Raw genomic sequence first — 17300 nt, forward strand, 5'->3', positions numbered from 1 at the left:
CTGCAGAACTGTCAAAACCTTCTGTTGCTTCTGTCTGTTTCATGTCTACATGTTTATAATATCGGCTGACATATCAAAATACTACCATGTGTATCACTGATTTCTTTGAATGAGAGCGTTTTGTGAAAAGATGGTCTCACTCAGAAATATATCATTCACTTGATTTAATTGTTCATCTGTCACAGAAGGCTTTCAGCCATCCGGCCTTTGTCAGTGTGTACAAATGAAGGAATATGTTCCTTGGTTAAATACATCTAGGATGACGCAGCAGGTGGTCAAAGCGATCCCTGCAAACAGAATTTGAATAAAAGTGTGAAATTTGCCCGAAATTACCTGAAGCATTATCTTGCTTAACAACACCTCCATCTCAAATAAAGAATGTCTGGAGAAATTCATTTTTATGTGGTATAACGTGTCCTGAGCCACAGGCATCGTAGTAATTAAGTTCTAAATAATATTCTCATACACGCACCTGGAAACAGCAGCTCTCAGTTGTTTTTATCTCTCCCCATAGAACAAGTTTCCACGAGCTTGTGAGCTCCTTTTTTTTACATTTTCAAAGAATTAAGAATCTGATCAGTTCCATCGCACAAGATTTTGATTAGAAAAGGCTCCCTTACAATGTATTAGAACAATGATGTGTTGTCCTGATATTTCCAGGTACTGCAGTGACATTCATCAACTACAATAAGGATTCCCAACCAAAGGTTTGCTTTTGCAGCCCCCAGAGGGTAATAAATTAGCTAAAGTGTAAAAACAGAAATTATGACATGGTTAAAAAAAAGTATGCCCACATATTAGTGTTTAGGTGGAAAATAAACACATAAATATGATTACAAACTGGAGGCAGAGCTTTCGCTTTACTGCCACCAATTACCAGCTGCAATAGGCCGAACTGAGTGAGTTAACACCATGCGCTGTGGTTGAGAGCGCATGAAAACTAGTCAAAATAGATAGTTGAAAAGTTCTACCACTACAAGTGTTAAATGTAATGTCAGGTTCAGACTACACAATATTTGTCTGATAAGATGCCACTGCATCAGATTAGGCAATTATAGAGTCATGAATTCTTTGCCCATGACTTGGCAGAGAAACATGACAGACTACACGTTGGTATCTGACCAATCGTAGCTTGCATCAGAAGGAGGTGCCAGGGACCAACTTCCAGGAACAAGGGCGTAAACAAACAATGGGGTCCAAAGCAGTGTGTATGATACTGGCTGTCTGGTTGCCATAGCACCACAAACCTCTCCTCTGTTTCACAGTTGCACTTAGCAGCATGAGCCGCACAAACAACATCATTCCCCTTTCGCTTTGGCATATTTACAGTCCTGTGTGGGAGAGCGCTCTGTGCACCTAATGGTCAACATCATGGAACACATTGTGGAAGTTGTCGTACTTGGTGAGAGAAGGTAATAAAAATTCTGACACATTAGTCTTTTTGTAGGGATGTTGTGAGGCGTCCCAGATGTAGCATCAGTTGGTTTCCGCTCTGATACTCTACATGGGATAAAATGATCAACTGTCATGCCCGATGCACATTTTGGGTCCCAACACCCTATGTCTGTTGGGTCGGGCTATTATCAGGCTGATATTGTGTAGTCTGAACCTGGCATAAGAATGAGAACTTGACCAAATTCTCCTGAAAAAAAGAAACCATTATTGATATTGTTGGCCTGTGGGGTACATCAGTCAAAAAAAGGTTGGGAACTTCTGTGTCATGCACACTCATCTAGACTCTATGCAAACTAGCTAACATGGTTTAGCTATCTGTTTGCATATAAATACAGTCAATTTATTCTTATTCTTCTTTTGATAACAAATTCCTGCTGGGGTTGAAACTGCACGTGTATTTAAATAATATACTGTAACAAACATTTAATTTCATTCACAATCAAAATGATTGCTGCATTTCAGTCTCCTGATTGTTTTGGCTACTTTCACCACAAATAAAACCCTCACCTTTCCCTCTGCCCTCATTTCCTGAGGTTGTTGCTAACCCGGCTGTCTCCTTGCTCCCTAGTGTCAGCCACCCTGCTTCCCAAAGCCTGACTGCAGCCTTCAATGACAGTGTGTGCTATGTCCTATATATGCAGTAAGTGGAGAGGTGGGTGGATGCTTGCCACTGAATCGCAGGATGATAGCGAGAAGATGACAGGGCTTTGGAGGAGAGAGGTACTGGGTGTAAAGAAAGAGGAGGGTGGTGAGGGGAGAGGAGGGGGGGGAGAAGTGAAGATGAGGAGAGTTAAAGGGATGTATCTTTTTAAAGGGGAAGGGTTAACGCTTGGATGAAGGGAGAGTATTAGGATGGAAAGAGGATGGAAAGTGGAGAATGGACAAATTTTATGCGACATGTTGATGGTAGCTATATGGGTGGCTGTGAAGGAAAAGAGGATCATAGAGAGGAGAGATGAAGAGAGGAAGATGACGGGAACATCTTTCTTGACATGTAATGTTTAGTAGATTGAGAAAGACAGATGAGAAGGAAGAGGAGGAGAGGGATCAGGATGTGTAGCTAGTGGAAGGTAAATTGCTAAACTGACATCAGCTGAGATGCATGGAAAAAAACAAGAAAGTGTGAGGGTAGCAGGTTAAAATTTCAAATATTTAAAGTGCCGGAAAATTTTACTAAAGTAGGGGAGGAGGGGGAGAAGGGGAAGGGTAGGTTGACATTGAGGGAGAGTAAGTTTGAGAGAGTGAGAACGAGAGAGGGAGAGGGCAAGATCTCCAAGCAGCACGCATCGCTGAATTATTGAGGCCAGACGTGTGTAGGAGCAGAAGATAGATTTCCAGGGTTGATCCCTTCCTGCTGTCAGAAAGTTTAGTTGGACACGACCAACTCCAGCACTTGTGGTTGTTTTGTTGTTGTTCGGAGGTTTTCGGCACATACCGCAGGGAAAGGAAGAACATATGTGGGAGGAGCAGCCTTGAAAAGTGTGGTTTTAGCAGTGTGTGCTTCCCGTCACTCTTCAAGTCAGAGCAAATCTTTATGATAAGGTTTTCCCAGGCAGTCAGTGGCTTTGTGCAGGTTTTCTGTGAGGTGACAGATCAATAGGTGTCAGCCAAAGACGCAAGAGGTACCGAGAACACCCGCCTGTATGCATGGCACTTTGTGGAGGCGATCTTTAAAGGCACTGCTGTAGGACTGTTCCAACTTCAGTATCCCCCAGTGGTGGGATAAAAAAACACACTGTGGCACATAGCAATGCAATGCTGAAGTCAACAACATAAACTGCATCTATTTTCACTGGAATTGTCTCATTTTTCTATAAGCAAAAGTTCCACCGGAGCAGTTTGAAAGATGTTTATATTGTTTATATTTTAGGTTTAACATGTTAGGGTAGAGTTGCAAAATTAAGCTAGGTAAAACAAGTTTTTAAAAAGAACGAAGAAGGAACGAACTGCTGAAGACAAAGAAAAGGAAGGTGAAAATAAAGGAAGTGAAGAAGAAAGAGAGTGACAGTGTGAGAGAAGTGCAGGAGGAGGCAGACGGTCTCTGATGTAAGGCATGTTCTCACTGCTGTTCACAACCGTCCTGTCGCCTTCATGAATAAGTTAGATGCCAAATGTTCCCTCCTTCTCACGTCCATGCATGCTAACGCACGCTTATATGCACACACACACACACACACACACACACACACTATAGCCCTTATTTCTTCACTCTCAAGATACTGGGATCAGGCATCATGCCCACAGTAAACCTAATGCAAAGATAACAAAACACAGCTACTCTCCAACATGTTTGTTATTTTAGCCTCTACTACATTATACTGTATTTAAATACTAAGATGCTCTGCTTTCCCTAAAACTGTGCACAAAGACACAAGCACAGACACACGTATGTATATTCTCTCCTGAAGCTGAGTCGGTAAGAGGTGCTTGATAACGTCTGACAGAGTGACAGGAGTACAGAGGAGAAAAGTGAAGTTTCTTTGACAGTATCTCCTATCCACAGGGCACCCACGTCGTCCTGTTACTGTATATTTTGGACCACTCTCATCCAAAAAGGTGTGCGTGTGTGTGTGTGTGTGTGTGTGTGTGTGGTGCGTGGACATCACTAACATCCCAGTGTAAAGAGATGACAGTGGGTGAGAGTGAGGTAATGATCTATGAGTTCAGTGAAAGGTAAATGCAGTGAGAGATGTTTGTATATGTGCATATCTGTGTGTGCGTGTGGAAATTGTGTGTAGGCTCTTACGTGTGTGATCTTGTGTGGATGAGATCTACATGAAAAGGAACATCATCATCCGAGAGAGAGGGAGTGAGTGAACTACAAAGTCAGGAAGAAAGAAATACAAATGAACAGATGGAAGGAGGGTTACATGATGATATGTGAACAAAAATGTTAATAATTCTGTTGGTGCTACAAAGTAGAGAAGTCCTCGGCACTTTGCACAGACGCAACGCAGAGCCTGCAGTCAAGACTTCACTCCTACTCATCAAACTTCTATCTTTGATTTCTTCCAGACTGACTTGGAAAAACGGAAACATTTTCAGGGAATGTAGATGATACAGTGAAATCTTCATAAGTAGTCTGTCATATTATATATACACGCTCGAAAAGTTGCTCACAGTGTGGACTAAAAGGAGCTTCTTAGGAAAGGGGGAGATAGAAGAAGTAAGATAAATGTCATAAACAATGTCATCCACCAGATTTCTGTTTATATTTTAATGAAATTTCACCTCTCAAATCACAAATTATATTCCTCGCTGTGTTTAAAAATTGAGCAACCCCTTCTGTCCTGTGTACCCTCAAGTCTTTATTCATCTCTGCCTCCCTATTGTCTGCACAAAAAAGCAAAATTAACTGTCCTTTAAACCAGTTTGTGTACCTGGTCAGCCACCTTCCCACTACATTGAATGCGAGGGGCAGGCAGACAGCTTACACCTTGGTGCAAACACATATATATACATATATTACATGTAGACTTGCCAGACTATGCCTTTTTAAGGAGATATATTACTATCTCACCTCACTCAGGGTCCCAGTATACCAGACTGCCCACCTCTACCTGCTGCCTTATGCCCACCCTGAGCTCAGAGTGTAACTGGTGGGAGACAAGGTGATAAATCAGACCTCCCGAGATGTCGTCTGAACACTCTTATCCTTTAGCCCCAGGTAGCAAGGCTAGTGTAAACCACAGTCAACATATCACTTTGGCCATAGGCCTACGGCTCTGCTGCTGACCTGTGGGTTAATAGAAATGTTGTCAGGCTTTAATATCCAGTCAACCATACAGGAAAAAAAAGATAGGAAAGATGAGAGGAGAGGAGAGGAGAGGAGAGGAGAGGAGAGGAGAGGAGAGGAGAGGAGAGGAGAGGAGAGGAGGAGAGGAGAAGAGACGAGAGGAGAGGACAGGATCAAGGACAAAAATGTGGCATGGCAAAGAATGAGCTGGGTAGGCATCAAAACAAGGAGGTTACACAAGGAGTACAAGTGTCTTCAAAGTATGACCCTTTCAATATTAAGGCAACAATAGACTACACTGTGACACAATGAACCCAGTTAGCGAGGGAGAAAAATGGGAGCAAGAGGACATAATTAAAGCCCCATGTGCACTAAAATTTTTAGCAGAAGGAATAAGATCAGAGAGACTGACAGAGATGAGTGAAGACAGACATGAAGAGAAGGAAGGAGAGGAGACAAAAAGGAGGAGAGTAAAACTGGATAATGTGCAGGCAGATACCCTCCCTCCCCCTTCTGACAAGTAGTAGAAGTAGTTTACACTTAAATTGAAATAGTTACTTGTAGTAAACACTGATGAAATGATGATATCTGTCTGTCTATCTATCTATCTATCTATCTATCTATCTATCTATCTATCTATTTATCTATCTATCTATCTATCTACCTATCTATTTATCTATCTATCTACCTATCTATCTATCTATCTATTTATCTATCTTCATTTCTCATTTTCTACTTTTCATTTGGACAGTTGAAAAAACAGTTTGAGCACCATTAATTAAATTCCAAGGATTTTAATTAAACATTATACAGAAAGAAAGGTCACTCAACAATTGCTGACATTACTGATCACAGAGAGGGAGCAATCTGAAGCAGAGAGGTCACTGAATGTGTGTGTGTGTGTGTGTGTGTGTGTGTGTGTGTGTGTGTGTGTGTGTGTGTGTGCGCGCGCGCGTGCGTGTGTGTGTGTGTGTGTGTGCATAAGTGAGAGAGAGTGAGAGACAGAGAGAGAGAACAGAATAAAGCAGAGGTAAAGAGTAGGAGGACGATAGTAGGTGTCAGATTGTGGGAGGTAAAAAGATTATCATCATCTCTAGCTTAATGCTTCGGTCTCTTCCTATCACCATCTCCCATCCCCTCCCCTTCCCTTCTTCACTGCCTCAGAGCCACCAATAAATTATGGATGCTTATTAGAAAAGGGCAATATTCAGCATCCCAAATAAACTCGGGAGCGGGAGACATAAAAGAGACACAAACAAAAAGTGCTGATGTGGGGAGAGGAAGAGTTAAAGTCACTGGGGAGTGAGTGGCCAGGCCAGTAAACCTGGAATGATCTCTTTCTAGGTCACTGGCTTTCAACCCATGTGCCATTGCTAAAGTACTGGAGAGAGTAAAGCTTGATGTTCAGACAATGCTCAAATGTTGGGGGCTCGTCTACACACACTGCAAACAAAAAACTAGCAATGTATTTCAAACCTTTCATTCTTCCTTGGGCAACATCTTCAAAGTGATTTTAAATTTGTGCGCAATTGAGGCATATTAAACTTTTTCACTTTCTGCATCTCTTGTAGTGCTTTGTTCTATGGCCAGTGGCAAGGCCTCAACTCGCCTGGTGCTGCAAGAGACTTGCTCAAATTAAAAAAAAAAAAAAAAAAACGTTACGCAAAATTATTGATTTTAGTTCATTAAATGTCCTGTTAACAAGCACATAATGAAGCATCATATTGCAGTCTAATGCGGTCTGGATTCCAACTACATTGGCAGCTAATGGTTTAGTGTGACTTTGTCAAGCAATCAATAATTTGGTGTCCCTGTGAATTCTGTTGCTTCACAGAGTGTGATGCAGCACCACAAAGATGGAGAGACACATTTCTGGTACACTAAGTCTGTATTGATGCTGTAACTGTCGAGTCCTTCAGATGAGGAGTCACATCCTGCGAGACCGTCTTGAAGTTGTCTGAAACCTCCCCTAATCCTTAAATATGCTGAGAGTTGGCGCATTTGAATGCCACATCATGCCTGTAATGCCTGGGATTACAGTATATCCAGATTAAATGAAAGTTGAAAATAACTACATATGTATGCAGGGATGTTTGTGATCAGTGTGTGGAGATGCATATAAAAAAGCATATCCAAAATAAAACCAGAGAAGAGGAGAGCACTCTAATTATGTACTGTCAAATAAACAAGATATATTATAAAACTATCTTAATAAACTTGTAGAGCAAAGCTCACAGGGAGAAAAACATTTGGTGTGCAGATTTCCTTTTTCCTCGCTGCATTTCCTTGGTGCACTTGTCTGTCCAGCTGCTATTTGATGGACAGGTGTTACAAGCTTTATGACAACCTATCAAAATTCACAGAAGCACAATCAATACCACACTGCTGCAAGAGAAACAGTGACTGATCCACAAGTCCCTGCTGAGACAGCAAACTGTTGCAGTGGGAAGAAAAGTGTGTCTGCCGCACAAACACATCCCACTCACACACACACACACACACATACACACACAGAAACACACAAATTCCCAGGTTTGCAAGCTCAAACACATGATCTCACACACAGACACGAGCACAAACACCTGCACGCATAGACTCACAGCCATGCGCTGACAAAAACGCACGCATCCAAACACAAATGAACCTCACAGCCGTCCAAAGCGCTGACATCAATCAGGCACGCTTACACTGTTCGTCTCCCGACGGACAGCAAGTCGCATCTGTCTGCTAGAGCAAGTGCTAAACAATTCCAAAGTGAGAGAAACCATTTTATGCATATCTGCATACACAGCGAGCGAGCGTGCCAAACTCATTGGCTCTTTTCCCGATATTCCCTCCTTGTGTTGTTTACTGCAATTGTGCAAATTGTGAAACGATCTGTTCTTTCTGAATGACTCTTTTTAGTGATAATGGTTTGTCTACACGAAACAGTTGTTATACAGGTACACACAGCTGAGCACCACCACCACACAAGCCACCCGGGAATATGGGGCCCTGTGAATGCTGGCCAGTACAATTCCCACAAAGCTTTAGGACTTCTCCTCCCTTAGCAGAGTCTGAAAGGCTGCACATAAGACAAATACTCCACAACACCGGGGGGAAAAAGACAACAAAATATCTTTTTTTTTGTCACTGAATCACTCCAAATTGCCGACTCTACCACTGGCATTACATCTGCTTCGACCCGCTGCATATTTGTGACAGAGCCCATGAGGCACTGAAGCACAAATTTTTCATGACAATCAGCGCATCACCCTGTAGAGAACCCAAAACTGTTTCATACAGTTATTATGAAAAAAAAAATTAGGACAAAAATGAAGAAGGGCAAACCGGAGATGTGAGCCTTCTGCAGGACAACGCAAATAGATTCGAAGACACTACATCAGGAGACAACTGAATGAAAAAAACACCTACAAAATGATTGCTGGCAATTCATAAATTACTCTTCTTATATCATATCTTATATTTTTAAAATATTGCATTCCAAATATCTAATATATGTCTCCTGGAAACATTTTAGAACAAACATAACAGTGTTCAAAACAGATATACGGTAAATCTTGGCTTTATCAAAACCGGTGAGGCCTTCACCCGCATATAAAAAAATGACCCCAGATAAGTATATGTGATATTACTAAAACTCACATACATCCTTTTTCATTGTAAGACCTAGTTTGACATTTCCTATAAACAGATAGTGGAAAAAAAATGTCTGTACTTTGTGACCTCATCCAGCACTGTCACAGTACATAGACACTGCTCTGTCTGCAGCTGTGGGTGTCATAAAGCTTGTGTATTGTATAGTAAGGTCGCAAAAAAATACATACAATATTATTGGCTATACAATTTGAGAATTGCCGTGTAAGTTGGTTATAATCTTTTACATTAATACTTCAGCAGCAGTCTTAGGTAAAAGAGTGGTATAAGCCAGATTAGTTAGCAGGGACCCCTGCATGGGTCTATATGCTTCAGCAAATAACAGATTGTCTTTATTTTCTGTGTGTGTGATGGCAGACTGCAGGATTGCTTATGACAACAGCACTCTATACTACTATGACTAAACAGACCTTGTTTTCAATGGCTGCCACATGCCTTCAAACATCAAAATCTAAAGTATCAAAGCTGACAGATCGGCTTGTGTGTTTGCCTTGCCCTAAGGGACATGACGCATATCTGGCCGGGCGCCTGTAGCCGAAGAAACTGAGCCTCTGTAGTACAGTGAGACAGCCTTAAGAGGGGACAAATCTCCGCTTTATCCTCAAAAGCACAGTGTGACTGTCCTGTTTAACCCGACAAAGAAGAGCTACATTTTAGAGGTCTCTCATCCTCGTCCTGCGGAAACCTGTTGTGTGTCTGTGTGTGCGGTTCATTCAGTAAGCATGGAACATACTGTAGTGGCACTGTAAGTTTGACTGTGGCCAAATATGAACCCCATTCAGTTTTTAACCTAACCCCTTGAACAATAATTTTAAGTTTAATCACACTAATCCAGCTATTTCTTGTGATGCATGATGTGAATTTTCACTATAAGAGATTTATGTCAGCCTAAAAATGGAATTAGGTTGGATTTACACTAGGTGGGTTTCCCCTCCAATGCATTGGCTGGAGGTTTTCCCAGCTGCCTCTTGTGACTTCTAAGAGGTAATATCTCCCCTTCAAGTTAATTTGCTGTCGATCTCCCTGAAGCTATTCTCGCAGTAGTTTAAACACCAGTTATTATACTGCCTCCCATTAGTGCGTACTGAAACGCGGACACTATGTGGCACGGAGATACTCCTTAATTAGGGTTATAGACTAATAATATAACAAATTAACATGAAGCTGCTGCAGTGGAGCTCAGTCAGCCTGCACTAATAAAGAATTGTATTGATGTAATAACAGCGATGCATTTGTAAATATCACGCTCTTACCGTAAACTCCTTGGCCCCAGGTAAGAGGATAAGCGCTAGAAAATAACAAAATCCAGAAAAGCTCCATGTTCAGCTCAGTTCCGTCATAACCTAAGAGAGAGAGAGAGAGAGAGAGAGAGAGAGAGAGAGAGGATGAGGAAGAGGAGAGGGGGGTGAAAACAGGGCGCACAGAGGGGAACAGCCTGCAAATTCCTGTGATAAATAAGAGGCGACAGCTGAATGATTATTATCAAAAAGGAAGGAGAGGTACTTTAAGCCTTTGTGTGTGTTTCAATTGTTTTTATTCTTTCTTTTTTTATGTTTGGCTATGTCCTCTTAAGCCGTGAAAATAATATTACAGAACAATTTAGCCCCCGCTGCACACCCGACATCGTTTCATTCAATTTAAAGGGTAATTCAATCACAAATCATGGATTATAGGAATCTTACAAGCAGGACTGTGTGTGTGTGTGTGTGTGTGCGTGTGTGTGTGTGTGTGTGTGTGTGTGTTTGTGTGTGTGCGTGCGTGCGTGTGTGTTAGAGGATTGGAGATTGACAGGATTGTAGTTGCCCGCTGTTTAGCCTGACTAAACTTCCACTGTCCTCTCCTCACCGAGGCAGTAGAGAGAGTGAAGGGTACAGAGAGTCAGGACCAGTGAGAACTGAGACTGCAGTAGCCTATTCTTGGAGGATTAGCTACAACAAGTGGGGTCATGCACTTGACACCTCAAACACCCACACACAGACACACACACCGCCTTTGCTTCAGATCAATATAATTATTAGGGTGAAAGGTCCAGTAGGAAAAAAAAAACACTTTTTATTTGCTATCTGTAGCATCCTCTTTAAAATACACCACAGGGTTGCTGTTGTAAGATGTATTTGTGAATCCATAACCTGTGGAAAACCTGAAGGAAAAGGATGAAAAGCAGCTGGTTTCAAGGGGGCTAATGGACTCTCTTACTTCTCTCACCGAATGAGGATTTCCATTTCCGACGCATGCCCTCACATTTCTGTAATGACTGGGTCGGTTGCATTGACAGGTTGCATTATACAGCGCGGCCGTGATCAAAGTTTCATTATACCAGGCATGTGAGTTAATACCCTGCGTTAATGTCAGGATGCGCTGCATGAGACTTGCTCATACTGACATGTAGTCTGGCAGATCGTTATATTGGCTGGATGAAACGAGATATCACTGATGCAAATTAAAGACTGGCAGGTGGGTAGAGCCAAAATGTGAGTGTCACAAATGGGGAATATTAACTGTAATTAGAACAAAAAGTGATCAACTTTGATTCTGAGAGCGGCGGACAATTAAACACTGTCTGTCTTTTTAGACATTCCCAATTGTGCACATTTATTCTTAAAAACGCACAAATAAAAGATATAAAGTAAATATGAATCATAAAAAATGTAGTCTCTGTGCAGGCGTGTAATCCCCGCTGCCTGTCTATCCTACCTTGTCTCCGAAGTGCCGTCCTTTGGGTCAGTCTGCTACCCGGCGCTGCGCGCACTCCTCCCGGCTCCGCGAAGAGAATTCCACCGCTCTCCTGGAACAACCTGCCTCCGTGTCTTTCCACAGATGTGTTGAAAAGTTATATATCCTCCTTCACTGGGCGTCCGGTATCAGCTTTACAATTCCCGGAGAGTATGATGGAGAGTTTTCCGGGCTCCCAGTTCTCTCAAATAATCTCCTTGGTGTGTTAAACTTTTATTTTACGCACGGAGGCGCGGGCAGCTGAATCTCACCGCTGCTGGATTCCACAGAGTCTCTTCTTCCCCAAGATGAAAATAAAACACTTTCCCTCTGAAAAAAAAACTCAAGCAAGGTTAGTTGGGCAAAATCCAACAGAACCTGTTTCTTCTTTTTTTGATTATTTACTATTTAAAGGCGTGGTTGAAATGGCTTTACTGTCTCTTTCTCTATGTCTCTCTCTCTCTCCCTATCTGCCTCTGACCATGACAGTCTAGTGAAGCCCCTATAACACAATCATGCGCTCTGAAAATGAGCTCCCCTCCGCTCGTTCAATCAGCGCTGTGTCTGTGGACTCCAAGTGATGCTGGCCAAGTGGAATATGTGCGCAGACTGAGAACGACCGCCCCTGTCTGTGAGGAGAGAGAGAGACAGAGAGAGAGAGAGGGATGGAGCGCCGGAGAGAAGGAGGGGAGGGAGGACAGAGGCTTACACATAGATGCGCTCAGGCCAAGCCTCACAGCTCCACACTGAACAGGTTGTCAAAAGAACAGCATTGCTCCCCCCTCTCCTCCCCACCCCCCTCTCGCTCTCCCATTCACTCTGCGCCTGCATTGAAATAGGTTTTTTACTCATTTGGGGGCCACAGGATGTCTTTAAGAACCAAAGGGGCAGCAGTGGTTTTCGTGTTTTTCTCTGTTGTCGACTCTTTGGTGGAGTTCGCCAGCTGCTGTGCCACCAATCGTCGGTGCCAATTAGAAATGAAAGGCGCTCCGAAAGTTTTTGGGCCTAATGGAGGAGCCCTTAACACCACTACCAGCACCCCTCCCCGTGGACCAATTATTTATGACAGCAAAAACAGACTGACTGTTTAACAACCCCGCATACACATTGTCTCTCTCTCTCTCTCTGTCTTTCTCTCTCTCTCTCTCACACACACACACACACTAACACGCACACACACATACACTGTCCCCCCCTCTTTCTCCACAGTTGGGCCGCCGGGTTTTCTCTTTACAGTGTGGCCACAAGGGGGCGTGTTTCAGCTTATCACCACTATAAGAGTGCGCGTGTGTATAGTGCATGTACTGTGCGTGGTAATGGGGTCTGCCCTGTGTAAAGGGCTCTTGTATTTCTGCCTTCTGCATGAGAGATGTTGGCTTATCACAAAGCAGTGGCTCCATGTGTGCAACACAGAATGAAACAGACGCTTAAAATATCAGACAGCTGTTGTCACTAAAGAAAAGGAGTAAACCATTTCACTGCCTTTATAATGCGGTTATGTTTGACTTCCCATCTTTTGCATAAATATTCAAATAAAGTTTATTATTCATTTAATGATACAGTGATGGTGGTGATGGCAATATGTATTTATGTATAAGTCGTTAAACAAATTGCCTCTTGTATGTGGCAGAATTTAACAGAGACAGATAGACGTTGAATTGTCCAGTTTCCATTTTTTCCAAATCATTTATTATGTGATTAGCTCTGCTTATTAAAAAAAAAAATCAGTGTGACCATGAAACAAATCCACTTGTTAACCTTACATCAATTGCAGATGAATATTTGTTTGGTTAATGTCTGCTTCAATCAGCTTGTAGCACTGAGTTGGTGGATTTTGCAGTTTCAAGCTGATGGGTGTATTTAAAGTTACTGTCGCATATTACTAATTACCATGTTGTTGTAATCCATTTTGTTTATGTTTGCATTTTTCTGACATCAAATATAAGATCTGTGTGACCTGTTATGCGTCCTGTGTTTTTTCTAATTCAACAACTTAAGTTCTGCATTAATCATTGCCTTTGGTAAGCTTCTGTTTGGTCTTGTCTGCACTTGATTCTGCAGGTTGTGTGCTTTGCTCAGGGGCACATTAGTAGCTGAGGTATTAGAGAACATTAATTTTTCTCCTCAATTTCCTGGATTGTCTGTGAGGAATTAGAACCAGCAACCCCCGGTCAAATACAGTATGTCCGTCTGTCTCATGTGCAGACCATCAAAGCCTCTGATGTTAAACTTCAAAGTGGTTTGTGTAACTGTACTCTGAATGCCTTCAACACAGAGTGATTAATACTGCTGATACAAGCAGTGTTAATTAATCCCACATGATAGTTTGAATATGTTGAATTAAAAATTTCCAAATAATTTCTATTGCATCAGTGCACTTGTAAAACCGTTACTTGTACGATGGCATCATCCTGAAAACTTTGAGTTAACTATTTGAGGCTAAAAGGCTTCTTAAATAAGGTCTAGAAAATGGGATGTTGCTGATGCTTTCAGCAACAAAAGAAATTTAATTTGTTCATTTTTTGGAGGTGAATCTGTTCTTCATTCTTGTCCTTACAACCAGAAAGAGTGGAGGTCTTTTAAGTAAATTGTTTTGTTTTTGCAACTGAATCATAATCATGATTTCTGGGAACAAAGTTTTTAGAGGAGACACAAATTGTTATAACACATTGGTAACATTTGTAACCCTTCAATCATTTCTGGGCAACAGTGAGAGGTAAACATCCTAGATTTTCATCTGATATTCTTAAACAGAATCAAGACGCTCACTAATTACTTAGCACTCTCGATTCAAATTAATCTTTTACTTGGAGTAAACAAAATCATGGGATCTGGCTCAAGTATCTGTCTCTTTCTGTTCCTTCCCTTCTTTTTTCGCCCCTCATCTTGGGCTACAGCCAGCAGTCTTGGCATGTCTTGCTGAGAGCGTATCATCGCTGCTTAAGGCAATGAATCTCAAAAGACAACATGTTGTAGGAACAACCTTGGGTGGCAGCCACACAAGCACACACACACACACACACACACACACATACATTCATCCCACTATACATGAAACCATGAATTGCAGAAGACCTCAGAGAAAAGCAATAATTGCAGTGGGTGTAGTGAGCCAACAATGAAATGAACACAGTCAAAAACAAAATCCTACACCTGCCAAATTCACTATTTTGACTCTGCACACAAAGATGCACTACCTACCTGTCAGAAACTTGGTGGAGCTGCATAGTCACTGTGACAAGTACATCATCCATACATGTGTTACAGGTGCAGATGTCATATAATAATTTCCAATAAGTGCTCTATTGTCTTGTGCATAACTTGTGCTGGTTGGGACTATCACTTCCTCTTGCAGTGAGTTTACCTGTGTAGTATTGTATTTAATTATTATAAATTCACAGTATTACTATTTTCATACACATATACATTTCACAAATCAATTATTCACTTATGGACATGCTTATGTTTCTGATTAAAATAGTAAAATAAGTGATTATTACTCAAAGCCCAACTGTATGATTTTAGAGAAACAAGATCCTTTCGTTGCCTTTTTGGTTAAAAAATCAAACAAATCAGCCTGAAAGTTCATATTACATACATCTGGAGAGTACATCCAACTATTTTTACACAATGGTTCATTATATCACCTTCATATCTGTGATTAATTATAATCAAAACAAAACAAAGTCTGAGTCATTCAGCTCACATAAAGAAACTTTCACTGAGAAAACCAGCAACATCAATGTAGGCATGTATGTTTGGCTTCTACATGACAAGAGTAATATTAAGATTTGAAGATTTAAGCAACTTTCATTACAACATTGAACTCGGATATTCCAATCAGGAATTTTGCAACATAATTTAATTAATTGTGTAAACCTGGAAAAAAGAATCCTCACAAGAAACTGCATTGGTTTTGTAATTGATTATCAAAGGTCTATGCGGCAATATAATTTCCTTGCAGACATCTGAGCTGAGGAAACACAAGATGCATTAGGTGAGTGCAATTATTGGTAACCAGCCAATGAAGATTTTTTTGCCAATCCATCAAGCAGATGTTAAGTTATATTACAACATAAGTGAAAACTTTGACCTGCTGGTGGTGCTAGAGGAAAAGTCAGAGAAAGTCACTAGAATGTATCTTCTAAGGACCTTGAATATTTGTTGTAAAATTTATGGCATTCCTGTAGTATAGTTGAGATATTTCACTCAGAACTACTAATGTACCAGAGGAAAAGTCAGGGTTCCCAACATCAGTAGGATTTATCCTCTGGGGACCATAAATATCTTTACAAAATTCCATAGCAATCCATGATTGTCAAGATACATGATGATGTTGCATCCCTAGAGCAATGCTTCTGGCATGGTAAAAAATTTGGGGGAACGCTATTGATGTTCTTAGGTACTTTAGGTATAATATATTTGAAAAATAACGATATACTGTATATATAAATTTGGAAGGGTAAACTAGAGTAAGAAACGATTGTACTGCAAGTTTTTAAATATGTATACTTATACACTTGTATTATTACTGAGGAGCAAAACAATGGAAGGATTAGATGCTATATATGATATAAAGATAAAGACTATATGGAAATGACATAAAGCAAGATTTTTGTAGGTAATACATAAACCTATGAGAGTAACACAAACCTGTGTTTTCAGCCACTACTGTATGAAAAATGCCTGTTGGTCTTTTTACGTGTAAATGTGCTATGATTCCAGCCCAGACCTGTTTTATTTTGGGAAGCCATCAGAGCACCGCAGACTGTGATGTGATCTGAGGTGCTTGGTTAAATTTTTTTTCTGGTACCATGCTCTGTAATTGGTGTTCCCATCAGTGTAATTCAATCAGAGCTCAAAGTGCTGTATATCAGCACCAAGCACTTCCCACATGGAAACAGCTAAATGGACAGAAAAGATACACTTGAGACTGGCAATAATTTCATTGTGTGTGTGTTTGTGTGTGTGTGTGAGTATGTGTGCATGTGTGAGTGTGCATGAGTGTGCGTGTGTGTGTGGCAGAGATACTGGACAGTTAGAGAGGCAATGTAACTCTATTAAACAGAGATGTGATAACAGGCATCTCAAGTTGACAACTCAACTCATCAACATGCAGATGTGGAAGAATAGTGGACCAAAGAGTTGAGAGTATTCTAAAACCCTGAGAGAGATTTATGACTGACATCTGATGTTAGATAGTTTGAGGTGGTCCAAGAGCTGAGAGTGTTTTTTTTATAAATACACAAATAAAGAGTATGCACCGTTGTGTTAGCCATGCATGTTCATGAGCGCAGCAGGTGCTCTCTATCTTCTTGCCGTTGCACTGACCTCTGCAGCACAGCTGCTTTTGTGTTTACATTGAAATCAATGGAGGCGGCAGTGGCAGCTGCTCACTGTCTGAAAGCAACTTAAAGGATGATTTTCTAGATTTTTCTTATTGTCCACAAATGTCATGTGCACAGCCAAACCAACAATGAACTAATCCTACTTACAAATATTGTGCGTGTATCCAAAGCCTGACATTTCATATTCCTCTGTGCCGTAGACCTCCGCTGTTCTGCACATGTACAGTGGTGTCTGCCCTACAGGTAATGCTCTCTGAGAGAGATGAAAATGTAATCGCTGTTATTAGTCTTTGGAGCTGTTTCTAAACAAATTACCGTAATCACTCTTCAGGGGTGAAAGAACATGTCACCCAGTGCAGCATTGTGACTCATTGACATTTTTTAAATAGTTT

General features: G+C 41.2%; 1 protein-coding gene across 2 annotated transcripts in view; it reads right to left on the minus strand.

The window, feature by feature from the left end:
* LOC137185158 (MAM domain-containing glycosylphosphatidylinositol anchor protein 1) overlaps positions 1 to 12914 on the minus strand; it is a 192850-nt gene extending 179936 nt beyond the window's left edge. For both annotated transcript variants that reach the window (XM_067593469.1, XM_067593460.1), the window contains exons 1-2: positions 11543 to 12914; positions 10102 to 10191 (exon numbers count right to left, since the gene is read on the minus strand). In XM_067593469.1, coding sequence (XP_067449570.1) covers positions 10102 to 10168 — 67 coding nt within the window. In that variant the 5' untranslated portion in view covers positions 10169 to 10191; positions 11543 to 12914. The remainder of the gene's footprint in view (positions 1 to 10101; positions 10192 to 11542) is intronic.
* Between the last annotated feature and the right edge of the window lie 4386 nt (positions 12915 to 17300).

The sequence above is a fragment of the Thunnus thynnus genome, chromosome 1 (assembly GCF_963924715.1).
Source record: "Thunnus thynnus chromosome 1, fThuThy2.1, whole genome shotgun sequence".
Lineage (NCBI taxonomy): Eukaryota > Metazoa > Chordata > Actinopteri > Scombriformes > Scombridae > Thunnus > Thunnus thynnus.